The sequence below is a fragment of the Ranitomeya variabilis genome, chromosome 2, assembly GCF_051348905.1.
Source record: "Ranitomeya variabilis isolate aRanVar5 chromosome 2, aRanVar5.hap1, whole genome shotgun sequence".
Classification (NCBI taxonomy): domain Eukaryota; kingdom Metazoa; phylum Chordata; class Amphibia; order Anura; family Dendrobatidae; genus Ranitomeya; species Ranitomeya variabilis.
In genome coordinates this window covers 507,930,141-507,945,377 of record NC_135233.1, presented here as the reverse complement: position 1 = coordinate 507,945,377, position 15,237 = coordinate 507,930,141, and the positions used below count along the sequence as shown (strand labels likewise).

At 41.3% G+C, this 15,237-nt stretch overlaps 1 protein-coding gene across 1 annotated transcript in view; it reads left to right on the top strand.

Moving 5' to 3' along the window:
* Window positions 1-15,237, top strand: part of LGR4 (leucine rich repeat containing G protein-coupled receptor 4) — a 92,643-nt gene that overhangs the window by 33,389 nt on the left and 44,017 nt on the right. The window contains exon 2 of the mRNA XM_077288041.1: window positions 14,229-14,300. Within this exon, the coding sequence (XP_077144156.1) occupies window positions 14,229-14,300 (72 nt within the window). The remainder of the gene's footprint in view (window positions 1-14,228; window positions 14,301-15,237) is intronic.

The window sequence follows — 15,237 nt, the reverse complement described above, 5'->3', positions numbered from 1 at the left end:
ATCCTACGTCAGGGATACCTCCCATCTATTGTCCATGCTTGAGGGGATTACTCTGGGGAATGACACACTTATAGCGTCGATAGATGTTGAGGCGCTGTGTAGTTGCATCCCACATGAGCATGGTAGCAAGGCTGTGGTCCATTTTTTTGAGGACCAGAGCGGTGGAATGCGGTGATCATAATACCTTTATCCAGAATCTCTTGTCGTTTGTCCTGACCCACAATTCTTTTTTGTTTACTGGGAAGCACTTCCACCAGCTCAGGGGTACACCGATGGGGAGCCCTTGTGCCCCCACGTATGCTAACATCTTCCTGGGCTGGTGTCAGGAAACTCTTATTTTTGGAGAAGAGGATGCATGGTGGAGCCCTTTTATTAATTTATGGGCCAGATATATCGATGACATTCTGATATTCTGGTCCAGCTCTACAAGTGATTTCTGCAGATTTGTGGAGGACATTAACGTCAACACTATTGGCTTGAAATTTACTTCCGAGTACCATGAGCATAGTATCAATTTTTTGGACCTGACTATTTCAAAAAGGCAGGATGGAGGTATTGAGACCTGTACCTTTCGAAAACCGACTGCTGCCAATAATCTATTACGGTGGACTAGCCATCATCCTGTGCCCCTTAAAAGAGGAATACCAGAAGGGCAGTTCCTATGTATGAGGAGGAACTGCTCGGATGTGGGGGTATATAGAAAACAGGCGGAAGATCTATATGGCAGATTCAGGGCAAGAGCATACCCTAGAAATGTATTGGATGGTCCTTTCAAGGAAGCACTTACGGTTAATAGACAGTCTCTCCTGTTCAAAAAAGATCGGGAAGAAACTGAGAGAATAGTCAGGATGATTGGTACATATGATGGACAGTCCGAAAGGGTGTTTCAGGTGTTTCGAAAACATTGGGGTATATTACTTGCAGACCCAAATGTGAGTAATTTGATATCCTCTAGACCTAGCATTACATACAGGAGGGGTAGGACCATAGGGGATACCCTGGTCCGGAGTTTGTATACAAACCCTGAAAGGAAGGTACATGGCTCGATAGAAAACCGAATGGTTTCTTTAGATGCGGGAATTGCTCTAAATGTGCAATGATGACTCAATGCAAAACTTTCTGTAGTGCGGCGAATGGTAGAGAATACCACATCAGAGATTTCGGAAACTGTAAATCCACCGGGGTGGTCTATAAAGCCACGTGCACCTGCCCAAAAGACTATATCGGTAAAACGATTAGGGAATTGAGAGTTGGGGTAGGCGAGCACCTAGGGGATATCAAGAACAAGAGAGACACCCCGGTGGCATGGCATATGAATGAAGTACATGGGGGGGAATTTGAAGGAAATCACCTTCAATATGGTAGAAATGATCAGACCTAAGATAAGAGGGGGCGACCTGGATAAAGCCATCCAACGGAAAGAGACAGAATGGATGTATAGGCTACAATCCTTGTCCCCTAAGGGTCTTAATGAGTATCTTTCATATACGTGCTTCATCTAGTTTTTCGCGTCTCTGTATGTATATATTGAGGAATGGTGGGGTTGTAGTGCCTTAGGTATATGGGGGCAATGGATTTATAGACAAAGTGTCACATATTGTATGGAGTATTTATCAATAAATTGTATGTCTTTTTTTTGGACGTTATATCTTTATATTGTTCTGAATATCTTTGCCTTTCCCATTTTGTAATCCAGTAATAGAAGAGGCATACCTTTACACAAATAAGTACATGTAACTAGAATATAAACATGGGTCATTGTTACCCGGGTGATAACCCTAAATAAGGTATGACAGGTGTAACGCTTTACTGGATATTACATGATGTGGAAGGTCCGGTTAGCCTAGTTCAATCTGGTTGATCCGGAACCTTTGCACATCAGTATTCTGTTCCTAGCAATCAGCTTACTGCGGGCACATAAAACAATACTTCCGGTTGTGCGCAGTAAGGTGACACGCAGGCTGTAGCTGTAACGTGGAACGCTGAGGCTATCAGTACTTCCGCTCATGCGTACTAGGATGTGGGCACGCTGTATCTTGAATATGCGGCAACAATACTGAGCGCACTTCCGTACTTGCAAATTTGGATATACCGTAATATCACACATGACCCCAAAAATGGGCCAGACAATTGTTGGCACCTTTCCAAAATTGTGGGTATGATTCTGTGAGGCTCGTTCAAACTCAGCTGTGGCAAGTAACAGGTGTGGGCAATATGAAAATCACACCTGAAACTAGATAAAAAGGGGAGACGTTGACTCAATCTTTGCATTGTGTGTCTGTCTCCTGCTCTAACAAAACACACTGGTAACCTAACCCAGCTGTTTATATGGAAGTGACTTTTCTTACCTCTGCTCCTTAATCCCTTACCCCAAATCCAGTAAATTTAAAAACCCTCTCTGCAATGTATTGTTACTGGTGCAGACTTCCTGAGACTTGAAAATTGAGGCCAGGCACATCTGTGACACATACCTGGCATCCAGGCCTCCTGCTTTCTTATTAAATCATTATATAATCTATCCTCCAACTAGTCTTGCAGCAGCCAGTGCCCACCTCAGAGCACTGGCTGAAAGTTGCTAGTGCATTTGGGATTCCCCAAATTGGATACTGTATGTATATTTTTTAATTTATTCATACAAGACTGTGCTTTGGGATCAAATCTTAAGTGGTTAAGTGAAGGGGAGAGTCTCTTTTAATACTGTTGCCCTTGTCTGATTTTAAGCTATAGCTTTAAAGCTGTGCAGAAGCCGTGACCACATAACCTCCTGCATGGCTCGTCCACCCAGTAGCCTACCGCTTGGAGCAAAGTTTTGTGTATATTTCTTTTTATTATTGCTGTCACTGGTCAATCTGAAATAAAAGGTGGCCCTTGAAGTGGTCTTAATGGTGACTGTGTGGCATCAATTTTTCTAAAATAAAAAACGCAAAGGTATATGGCAGCTATTGTCTATCCTCCAAATTAAACTTTCCTAATGGGACAATTGGCTTTTTTTTTGGCTTTTTTTTTTTTTTTTTTTTTTTGTCAATACCTTCCTTTAAAAAAAAATAAAATAATCACTTCTGTAGAAAAATGAATGAGTAAATGTACTCCTACAATGTATCTGGTTGGGAGGTAAGTGCGGATCACTAATTGCCGCTCTGTGCCTTGCTTCGGCTGACACTGTTTGCTCTGCACTCGGCCGCTCTGTGCCCTCTTACCATCTCTGCCATCCCGGCCACTTGTTAAGCTCTTGGTGAGTCAGTAGAAGGAGAGCAAACTGTGGCACACGGGAAGTGGCAGCCGACACATGTCAGAAGCTGCTGGGTTTGGCAGCTGCTCGTGCTTCAGTTTCCTGCCACATGGCTCCTAGTTTGTCTTTGCTATAATTTTATCAAAGTTTGTAAGAAGTTGCCTGAATAGTTTGCGTACTTTCATTACTAGCCACAAGTGGCTAATTACAAGGTCCACCCCGATAGGATTGTCAGATTTTCTTTCTATATGGGGAAATGTAGCAATCGCACACTTATAGGCCAGAGACATCTGTGTTTAGATGTGCAATGCCTACTTTATTTACTACATGGAAATACTAAGTTTCAAACTTAATTCTTTTCTTCGTTTACATCCCCCCCCCCCCAGGTTTTCGGCCTTTTTTTTGCCTGTGGGAGTGTCCCTCTCAGTAGTATAGGTTTGCTATGAACTATAACCAAGCTGCTGCTGTCTGCATTGGCTATACATCTCCTATCCGTGAGAATTCTCGTGTCTGCAGTCACATTTAACATAGCATAGAATTAATTTTAGTGCACATTTGCTTTCTGAATGCAAAAGTGGATTGGATTTAAAGAATTCAGCTTGAACTTTAGCAAAAAAAAATGTCTGCAGGTTTTGGTACATGGCCATATTTGTCCGCACACACTGACTAATTTTTCACACTGATCATCCACAGCGTGGCGTTTTAGTACGGCTCTCTGGACCCGGCCTCACTCTTGATCTGGTCAGTGTTTGGTATCGCTGCTTGGTCCTATACACTTGAATGGGGAAGAGATGTAAACAAGAAAAATAAGTGTTCTGTTTGTTTTTGGGCAAAACTTGTTTTCTATAGAACATGTTTGTAGACCACCTAAAAGACAGCATTAGGCTATGTTCACATGTTGCGTTTTTTTTTAAATTTTTTTCCCCTGCTGGCAAAACCTGCTCTCTTGGCAGTAAAGAAGCTGCTAACAAAAATCAGGTTTTGTTGTCTCTTGTGAATATTGATAAAGTTTAGTGGCCCAAACAAAAGCCTGATTTAACTTTCTTTAGGTTTTTGCACCAAAAAAGCAGCAAAACCTGATACATGTGTTTTTACACTTACCCATTGTTTCCTATGGGTGAAAAAAAGCAGAAAATTGGACGCTGGAGTTGACAAAAATGCAGCAGTTTTCCAAATAACAGGAAAATTAAAACCAAGGTGTGTGCATGAGATTTCTGAAATCTTAGAGTTTGGTGTTGTAAAATGCAGCTTAAGGCCGGCCTCACACTCAGCGTATTCAAATACGGTGCGTATTTTACGGCCGTAATACGCAGAAAAGTCCCCAAAATAGTGGTCCGTATGTCATCCATAGGCAGGGTGTGTCAGCGTATTTTGCGCATGGCATCCTCCGTATGTAATCCGTATGGCATCCGTACTGCGATATTTTCTTGCAGGCTTGCAAAACCGACATCTAATGGATTTATGTGCTCAAATGTTCGTTAAAGCATATATACAGTGTGTATATATATATATATATATGTATATATATATATATATATATATATATATATATATATATATATATTATTGAGACACACACATATATATATATATATATATATATATATATATATATATATATATATATATATATATATATATATATATATATATATATATATATATATATATATATATATATATATATATATTCTGTATTTATATTTAATTCAGCGCGATATATGTGAAAAGCCGGTAATTCAATTGCCGGCTTTTCATTTCTCCTTCCCAAACCCGACAGGATATGAGACATACAGTAAACCATATCATATCCCTTTTTTTTTTTTTTTGCATATTCCACACTACTAATGCTAGTAGTGTGTATGTGCAAAATTTGGGCACTGTAGCTGCTAAAATAAAGGGTTAAATGGCGGAAAAAATTGGCGTGGGCTCCCGCACAATTTTCTCCGCCAGAGTGGTAAAGCCAGTGCTCATATGAACTCGAGCATGGGAACTTTTCCAAGGCTCCAGTTCATGAGGACATCCAGCAGACGGCGCATCACCGCAACTCAAGGTAAGTACAGATCACCCAGCTTTCCTTTCAGTACCTGGGGGTTTACAGGCACGAGCGAGTGCTTTAGCACAGCTCCTGGCTGTAAAGTGATTTAACCCCTTCAGATTTATTTACTTCGTGGGACGTGACAGATCATCAGAAGGTATGTATATTGTTGGTTTATTATTTTTCAGACCGAGGGTCTTCAGGTGGATTGAGAGAGCAATAAAATATTAAAACAATCTGTGTTTATTTCATTAAAATACTTTGTAATAATGTGTGGTTTTTTTTAACCCTTTCATACAATTGAATTAATAATGGATAGGTGTCATAATTGACGCCTCTCCATTATTAATCTGGCTTAATGTCACCTTACAATAGCAAGGTGACATTAACCCTTCATTACCCCATATCCTACCGCTACACGGGAGTGGGAAGAGAGTGGCCAAGTGCCAGAATAGGCGCATCTTCCAGATGTGCCTTTTCTGGGGTGGCTGGGGGCAGATGTTTGTAGCCAGGGGGGGGGCCAATAACCATGGACCCTCTAGGCTATTAATATCTGCCCTCAGTCACTGGCTTTACCACTCTGGCGGAGAAAATTGCGTGGGAGCCAATTTTTTCCGCCATTTAACCCTTTTTTAGCAGCTACAGTGCCCAAATTTTGCACATACACACTACTAATAGTAGTGTGGAATATGCAAAAAAAAAAAGATATGAGATGGTTTACTGTATGTAAACCATGTCTAAAATCCTGTCGGGTTTGTGAAGGAGAAATGAAAAGCCGGCAATTGAATTACCGGCTTTTCACTAACACCGCTGCGTATTTCTCGCAAGTCACACGCATGGTCCGTGTGGAATCCGTATTTTTCTTGCCCCCATAGACTTTCATTGGCGATTTTTTTATTTATTTATTTTTTTATTTTATTTTTTTATTTTTATTTTTTTTTGCGCAATACGGTGACAAACGCAGCATGTTGCGATTTTCTACAGCCGTACAAGACCGTATATTACGGATGCGTAATATACGGCAGATAGGAGCTCGGGCATAGAGAATCATTGGGCCGTGTGTTATGCGTATTGTACGGACGTAGTTTATGCGCTCATACGTCCGTAAAACTCGCTAGTGTGACGCCGGCCTAAGGCTTATTGTACTCGCGTTGCATTTCTGCTGTGTTTTATAATGCTAATTTTAAGCTGCGTTTTACAGTACGTCATATCTGAGAACTAGATGGAAAAGAATCCAGCACTCACTGACAGGTGATTTTTAAGCAGAAATAATCTAAATGTGGTCCAAACTCGGTGTATAAAGTGACGTTTCGGGCATTTAGACCTTTATCAAACACACACTGAAGTGTGGGACCATGACTGTAGATGCAGATATACTGCGCAGGAAAAAGTGCGACTGATTTGTGACGAGGTAAACGCATAGCCACACTTTCTCCAGCGCCGTCTCTGCATCTAGCGCCGTGGTCCCGCACTTTAGTGTGTGTTTGATAAAGGTCTAAATGCCTGAGACATCTTATTCTTATATACACTGAATTTGGACCACATTATTAAAGATATTTTCTGCTTAAAATCCCCAGCGAGTGCCTGATTCTTTCCTTCTGATTACGGTGGATGCTCAGATTAGGTTTCAGAAGTGCCATGCTCGTCTATAATAGCCAATAAATATTCATATTTATTTATTTTTGGTGGGGTATCCATGTGTTAGAATTGCTGTTGGTGACTCAGTAGTGGATCTTTTATTTGTGGAGAGTCTTCTCCTCCAGCGCTCTTGCAGAAGAGACCTTTGTCACAGGGATAGTAAAAATCTGCTGTTATCTTTTTTTTTTTCCTCTGGGGCTATTTACTGTTTTTCTTCTCCCTGTCTTGCTAGTCTAGTAATGTGAGTCTTATTTTTAAATACCTGACCCCTGAATTCATTATCTCCAACCTTTGCAGAAACAGAGTGTGGTGTGAATGAAATACATTCAGTGTGAGGCTGGGGGGTAATGGATCGGGGTGGAGCCCTCCCTTTCACATCAATGGGCATTTAACCCTTGTGTAACCAGATGAAAAACTATGGGAACTGGTTGTCACTTTTTTTTTTTTCCATTTAAAAATCCAATTTGTTCTTGTAAACTAGCTTAGACATTCCTTTATCAACACCATTTTCTCCAGTAGGCTACCAATACAAACTTTATATACAAGTACCCAATGCTTCAGCGTCAGATCTGATATCTGTGATATAGGTGCCTCTCACAGGAGCTGGTCCGCACCTCCTCCACTTTATTATGTACCGTATTTATTTTTTCTTATCTTTTGTATTGAAGGCTTTAACAGAAGCGTTGCATAATTGCGCACATTTTTTTACTAAAGCTCTATTAGAGTAGGTGCACACTAGGTTTTAACTTGTGTGGAGTGTGGATTTGAATTTTGTCTGCGTTTGTGGATCCTGTGTTATCAGCGGGGTATAGAGGTGTAACCAGGGCTGTGGAGTCAGTAAAGGTACCTTCACACTAAGCGACTTTGCAGCGAGAACGACGACGATCCGTGACGTTGCAGCGTCCTGGATAGCGATCTCGTTGTGTTTGACACGCAGCAGTGATCTGGATCCCGCTGTGATATCGCTGGTCGGAGCTAGAAGTCCAGAACTTTATTTCGTCGCCGATCACCCGCTGTCATCGCTGGATCGGCGTGTGTGACACCGATACAGCGATGTGTTCACTTGTAACCAGGGTAAACATCGGGTTACTAAGCGCAGGGCCGCGCTTAGTAACCCGATATTTACCCTGGTTACCATTGTAAAAGTTAAAAAAAAAAAACACTACATACTCAGTGTGTCATACTCACTACATACTCACTGTGTCAGCGCCGGCCGTAAAGCAGAGCACAGCGGTGACGTCACCGCTGTGCTCTGCTACTGCCGGCGCTGACACAGTGAGTATGTAGTGAGTATGACACACTGAGTATGTAGTGTTTTTTTTTTTTTAACTTTTACAATGGTAACCAGGGTAAATATCGGGTTACTAAGCGCGGCCCTGCACTTAGTAACCCGATATTTACCCGGGTGCTGCAGGGGGACTTCGGCATCGTTGAAGACCGTTTCAACGATGCCGAAGTCGTTCCCCTGATCGTTGGTCGCTGGAGAGAGCTGTCTGTGTGACAGCTCCCCAGCAACCTAAACAGCGACGCTGCAGTGATCGTCTCATTGTCTATATCGCTGCAGCGTCGCTGAGTGTGACGGTACCTTAAGCCAAATCAGCAACTCAGACGTCTCAATTTCCCTGACTTCTGACTCCACAGCACTGCATCACTACTACTAATAATAACAGTCGTAGTGGTAATGGTAATAGTATAGTATAGTGGTGGTGGTAGTGGCAGTATAGTAGTAGTGGCAGTATAGTAGTAGTGGTAATAGTATAGTATAGTATAGTATAGTATAGTGGTAGTGGCAGTATAGTGGTAGTGGCAGTATAGTGGTAGTGGCAGTATAGTAGTAGTGGTTATAGTATAGTGATTGCGGCAGTATAGTGGTGGTAGTGGCAGTATAGTAGTAGTGGTTATAGTATAGTGGTAGTGGCAGTATAATATAGTGGTAGTGGCAGTATAGTAGCAGTAGCAGCAATAGTAGTAGGAGTAGTAGTGTTTTCCGCAGCGCTTTACAATTTTTGCACACACTATCATCGTTGTCCCCAATGAGGCTCACAATCTAAATTCCCTATCTGTATATCTTTGGAATGAGCATGTACATAAAGTGCAGCACAGATTCATCTCAACTAAAAGCTTAGATCTGGAACACACATGTATAGGACATTTCAGAATTTTCCCAAATTCTTATGAAAACATTTATAGCACGTCCTGTATTGTCACTGTACCCAATTTATTCTATATTTTAAGAGTCAGTCTGTCATTTTTACACTGATTCCGACACCACAGCCCTGGGTGTAACCTATGTTCACATGTCCAGTTGGGATCCGTTAGAACGGATCCAGTAGGGATCCATTTGCAAAAAAGTTGTGCAGACACCTCCATTTAGTCCGTTTTTAAATAACTGATCTCAGCTGAATCCAATTTTTTTTTTTTAACATTAAAGTCTATGGAAAACGGATTTGTTAATTAGCCACCCGTTTAATCTTTAAATGTAGAGTAATGCACCTAGGACAGAGTACCGTAATCCTTTAGCTGCATATACTGTACATACATGTACACGGGACTACAGAACAGGAGAAGGACTTGGGTGAGCAGCAGTACTCAATGTCAAGGGGCAAAAGCAAACAAGATTTTAGTGTGTGTATAAAGAGAGAATATCTTGTGATCCCAATGTATTGTTAACCCTTAATAAATCAGGATATTCAGAAGTTGGTCAGTTCAGGCGGGCAACTAGATTATTACAAGGGATGGAAGGCCTCTCATACGATGAAAAGTTGAGCTTGTTTAAGTAAAAAGACGCCTCAAAGGAGATCTCAAATGTATAAATACATGTGTGGTCAATACAAGGGACTGGCACATGACTTATTCCTTCCAAGGACCATACTAAGGACCAGGGGGCACTCATTACAGGTGGAAGAAAGGCGATTCCGACAGCTAAATGGGAAAGGGTTCTTTACAGCTTTTATACAAGAGCTGGATGATCTCCTCAATACACAGAACATTGTGGGTTATAGTTAATTTAGTGACAAAATGTACAAGTGGTGGAGAAAGGTTGAACTTGATGGATCTAGGTCTTTTTTCAACCTATGTAACTGTTTTTCTTTCATTAGTAATGGATCCGTTTTTTTAATTGATTCAGTAAGCAAAAAACAAACCCTGAAGTGGTCTGTTCCTGCATACATCTATAGGGGGGAAGACCCAGGGCCGGCTCCAGGTTTTTGAGGGCCCCGGGCGAAAGAGTTTCAGTGCCCCCCCCCCCTTTTAACACATACCACGATTCATGATCGCATATAACACAGCCGTGTAGTATATAACACAGCCCACGTAGTATATAGCACAGCCCACATAGCATATAGCAGCCCATATAGTATATAGAACAGCTACATATTATATAACACCGCCCACATGGTATATAGAACAGCCCACGTAGTATATAACTTGGCCCACGTAGTATATAGAACAGCCATGTAGTATATAGCACAGCCCACGTAGCATATAACAGCCAATATAGAATATAGCACAGCCACATAGTATATAACTTGGTCCACGTAGTATATAGCACAGCCCACGTAGCATATAACAGCCACATAGCATATAACAGCCCATATAGTATATAACACAGCCAAGTAGTATATAACACAGCCAAGTAGTATATAACACAGCCAAGTAGTATATAACACAGCCAAGTAGTATATAACACAGCCAAGTAGTATATAGCACAGACATGTAGTATATAGCACAGACATGTAGTATACAGCACAGCCCCCCTCCCCCCAAGAATGGCCCCATAGTCCAGTACTCACTGTTATAGTTACGAAAAAAAAAAAAAACACTCCTCACCTCTCAACGTGCCCGCGCTGCTCCCTGCTCCGGTCTCGACAGTTGCCACTGCACTGCTTGACACACAGCAAGTGCGCGATGACTTCATCGCGCACCCGCAGCTGCAGTGTCAGAGGCAGAGTGGGGAATGATGGGAGAGGGAGCGTCAGGTTATGCTCTCTCCTCCATCATTTGCTTTGAACTTTACTGGCAGACGCCGGTATAGTTCAATGCGGGGGAGTTGGCGCTGGCGACAGGCGGGCCCTCCTGCCTCACAGAGGCCCCATAGCGGCTGCGTGGTGTGCCGCTGAGTGCCCCTGGGGGAGCGGGGGCCCTAGGCAGCTGCCTGCCCCTAACGCCGGCCCTGAATGGGCCCCCCTGTCTCGCCAGGGCCTCGGCACTTGCCCGGGTACGCCGCGTTCTGACGCTGGCCCTGAGACCAGTCACTGGCGCGGGCAGGGACAGGCTGCCGCTGACCTGCCTTTCTGACTAGTCACCATGTGGCTTGGTCCCTGGCGGCTCAGTGTCTGATACGTGCTGCCTATGATGCGGACAGTATGTACCCACTGGGGAAAAACCATACATGAAACACAAACGTGACTTAATAGGTCATTTTTTATGGCTTTCTTTTTAAAGATTATCCCATATACACCATTCAGTTCAAAGCCGTGGGGTTCTCATTGTTACTGATGTATGGAAGGGTAGGACAGATTATTCCAACGTTAGACTTGTCATGGTTCAGTGGCCCTTATTTTTCAGGTTCTGCAGTCCAGGCTTTTTTGGGGCCAGCCCAGGACCATCTCATGCCATCCTTTTTAAACCTAATTCCAAAGAGATCCTGCTGCCAGGATGCAGGAAACCATCAAAACACAATACATGCCCCAGTCTTTACTATCTTGTAAAACATATTTTTAGTAAAAAATAATAGTGCCACATTTATTGCATCTTTTCCATTTTAAGAGTGTGTGTTCCTTGTGCTACTTCAGGCTATTTCCGCTCAGAGCTTGACATTTCCCAACCGTCATGTCTAATTTAAAAGTGGCAAAGTATTAGCCGGCTCGCCTACGCGCTGTGTGCTGTTTTTATAAGTTATCTATTTCCAAACTTCTGGTGTGCTGTGTCTTTTTTTTTTTTTTTTTTTTTGTGTGTGTGTTTTGTTTGCTTTTTTTTGTTTTTTTTTCCCTCCTCTTTTGCTCTTCCTTTTTTCATTTTCATGTCCTGTTCTTCCCTTTGTTATTTTCTCAATACTCTGAAATTATCTAGTACGGTTATGCCCGTAAAGCTGGACATGCACAGTATATGAATTTTACTGTTGGCCCAATAGTTATTTAGTGTTTGTGGAAAAAACGGATTTTGTGAGACATATGCATGGTTTGGTAAAGTTAGAATGTTTTGGGAAAAATATCCTGTATATACAACTCGTATATACAGCCCTAATAATTTTCTTTTGATTCTTGCTTTGTTTTTGTAGGAAGACTCTTCCCTTGTCCATCCATCTATGAACAATCTGGTATCCTATGGACCTTGTGCAGCAAAAATAATCTTGTATCCTAAAAACTGCCACATTGGTCAAGAACATTCTGACTATAGGACCATAACTTTAAAGCCCATTGATCATCTATATTTTTAGGATTATCGGGATCTGGGGTGTATGGTTTAGTGTTCTGTTTGTTTGTTTTTTCTGTTTTTTTTATGTTAAGCATGAATTGTACACTACATCTTTATTTGTCTGGCAGACAGCTAACATGAAAAAAATTGAGATCCAGAAGATATAAATTTTTTAAATCAAACCAGCCATGTAGGTTTGCACATCGAAAATGCAGGGTCAAGGATTGTTGCTGCCCTTTAAAAATTAGCTAAAAATGAAATAATTAAAATTGTCCTGTCTCCTACATGTCTGAACTTAGTCAATCAATTTGGAGCTTTTTCTAATGTGTCTCCTGAATTTGTAAGTGTAGTGTTGGGCTGATCACTGCCACCTGTTTAATGCTACCAGTAGTATACGGCACAATGTCAACCCATTATAGCATGTAACCAAACCCATTATGTTTTTTCTTTCTTCTAAATGATATTGTGCATGCTTGAGCTGAGAGCGTGAAAGGGATATGGCTTAGCTTGAAGGGATGTACATACCCCTCCTATGCACTCCTGACTACCCCCACCTGAGTTATCAAGTCAGTTTGAAGTGTAAAACTCGCTTTGTGCTTCTGTGCACTTTTTTGCTCCTGTCTGACCAATATTTATTTATTTTTTTTTTATAATCTGTATCAGTGCAGCTACATGTGTGGTTTTACATAATTAAGTGGTTCTATCAGAGCTTACTCCTCAGCAGTGCAGAACTGTTTGTTTCCTGCTACTGACAGATCAGTGATGTGAAACTGTAAATGCTGCTCTATTGATGCATACAGCAGAAGATAATCCTCTGCAGTGTGCATCAATGGAGCAGCATTTCCAGTATATCACCACTCTTCGTTACCAGCTCTCAAGCACACCGCTGCTTTATGGGATGAGCGCCGTCCTGTAATGGAGGCTCTGCCTTTTTATGTGACAGAATCTTATAGTAGAAAAATAATCTTGTTCCAGAAGCAATAATGCTGGCAGGAAGCAGCTGAGGGAGTCTGCATTGTGCATGATGGACCAGGATCACTGGAACTACAGGACTGTTCCAATAGCAACTGGAGGGTAAACAGCCTGAAGGCTTTGGGGGTATATGCAAAACAAGTCAGATAAAAAATTTGCCATATTGGCACAAGTAAATACAAATGTGTACATTACTCTAAGAACACTTTGTTATTTGGGAATAACTAAATGTTTTGCTGGAAATGATGATGAAAGTTCTCACTTGGCACCATTCTGCTGCTTATGTGGAAACCAAAAATACCAACACATTTAGGTTTTCACAGCACTAAATTCAACACGGCAGCCCTATATTTACTTGCACTATAAATCATAACTGGATACTAATTTAAGATCCAGAACACATGTTTGTCCACAGCTGACCCTGTTCTTATGTTATGGGTTTTTTTTTCACGGTCCGTAGACTGCTGACATCTAGACTTTGTGTTTTGGGAATGAAAACCTATTTTAAAAATTGTTGTGTTGGCACTTTTTAATATCTTTCAAAAGTAGATTTACTCTTTACCAGTATGTAAATGTCTGAGGAATTGCCGTCTGCGCTGGTACACTAGGAGTTTGCTGTGGGGTTTGTCACTTTTGGCGGCCTGGATGCAGAACTGTTCTTCTCGTCTAATCAGTGGTCACTTCCATCTACGCTTCTTATAGATTTGCATCTTTTTTTTTTGTTGTTTAATGTCACTTTTAAGGAATTGTCTTGCTTGTGTAAAACACAAAATAGATGTACAACGGGGTCATCCTTTTGCCATTGCTAATGATTGTTCTGTGTATATATTTTTTTTCTTGATTACCGTAATAGAAATTGCTGTACAGCTTGTGTTTTTTAAATGTTTTAATATTTAGATCCTAATATATTTTTTTTCTTTGTCCCTTTTATTTTAGGGATATCAGCATGAACAACATAACAAAGTTGCCAGAAGGTGCATTTAAAGGCTTACCCTATCTTGTAGAATTGTAAGTATGTTCTTTATTAGATCCAAAAAAATTTGTATTTTTGTTTTTTATAGATATAAATTGTGTAAGAGTGTCAAAGTTTGGCAATACATGAAGTGCCTCCTGGACTATATTCTTTATCTGTAGGCACTTAATGTACCATACATATAGTTAGAAATTAAAGTCACAGATTCCAACTGTGTAGCCCTTAACAAGGACCATCCTCTTGGTCCAGCATTAGTTCTTCTAAGATGGGGTTTGTATATTAAGTCCTTTTAAACTGTAATTCATTGAAATATTGACCCTAAAGACAACGAATCAGAGCATTGGTTTAATGGCTTTTGGGTGAACTATTCTTTGGGCGACCGTCATCTCAGCCGAAGTTCAAATACACAGGACCGATTGCTTGCCCAAGTGCTTCTCTATGCTCTGAGAAAGCCATCTACTGACAGATCGACCGTCAGTCTGAAATCTGACATACACTATCAACTTCTCTCCTGACAGTCGGCCACACGTCGCCCACATACGATGTTGTCAAACCCATCGATATTGGTTGGTTCAGCCTACATTAGTTTGTCTATGGAGGCTTTTAGACTAACGTCAGCTGAAACTATCAATATCAGTGGAATTGGTTGCCCATCTGATGTTCCTTGGGGGCCTTGGTACTCTCCCTTGATGGATGTTGTCTGGGACGATAAATGCCATGTCTGATTTTGGCAAGCCAGAGTATTGTCAGCTGCTCTTTCATGGAGAACTTGAGCGCTCAACAGAGTGAATGCTCCTCTGTATGGAGGACCAGGGAGAAATGCCTGCTGTCTTAATTAAGTTGGTTCTTCAGCTATCTATTTGTATAGTGAACTTTTATACTTGGTGCTTATAAGCATGTTTCATGAACGAGTAATACAATTTCTCCATATATGTATCGGCAACCGGATGTACTGAGCCGTAAAACTTTCTA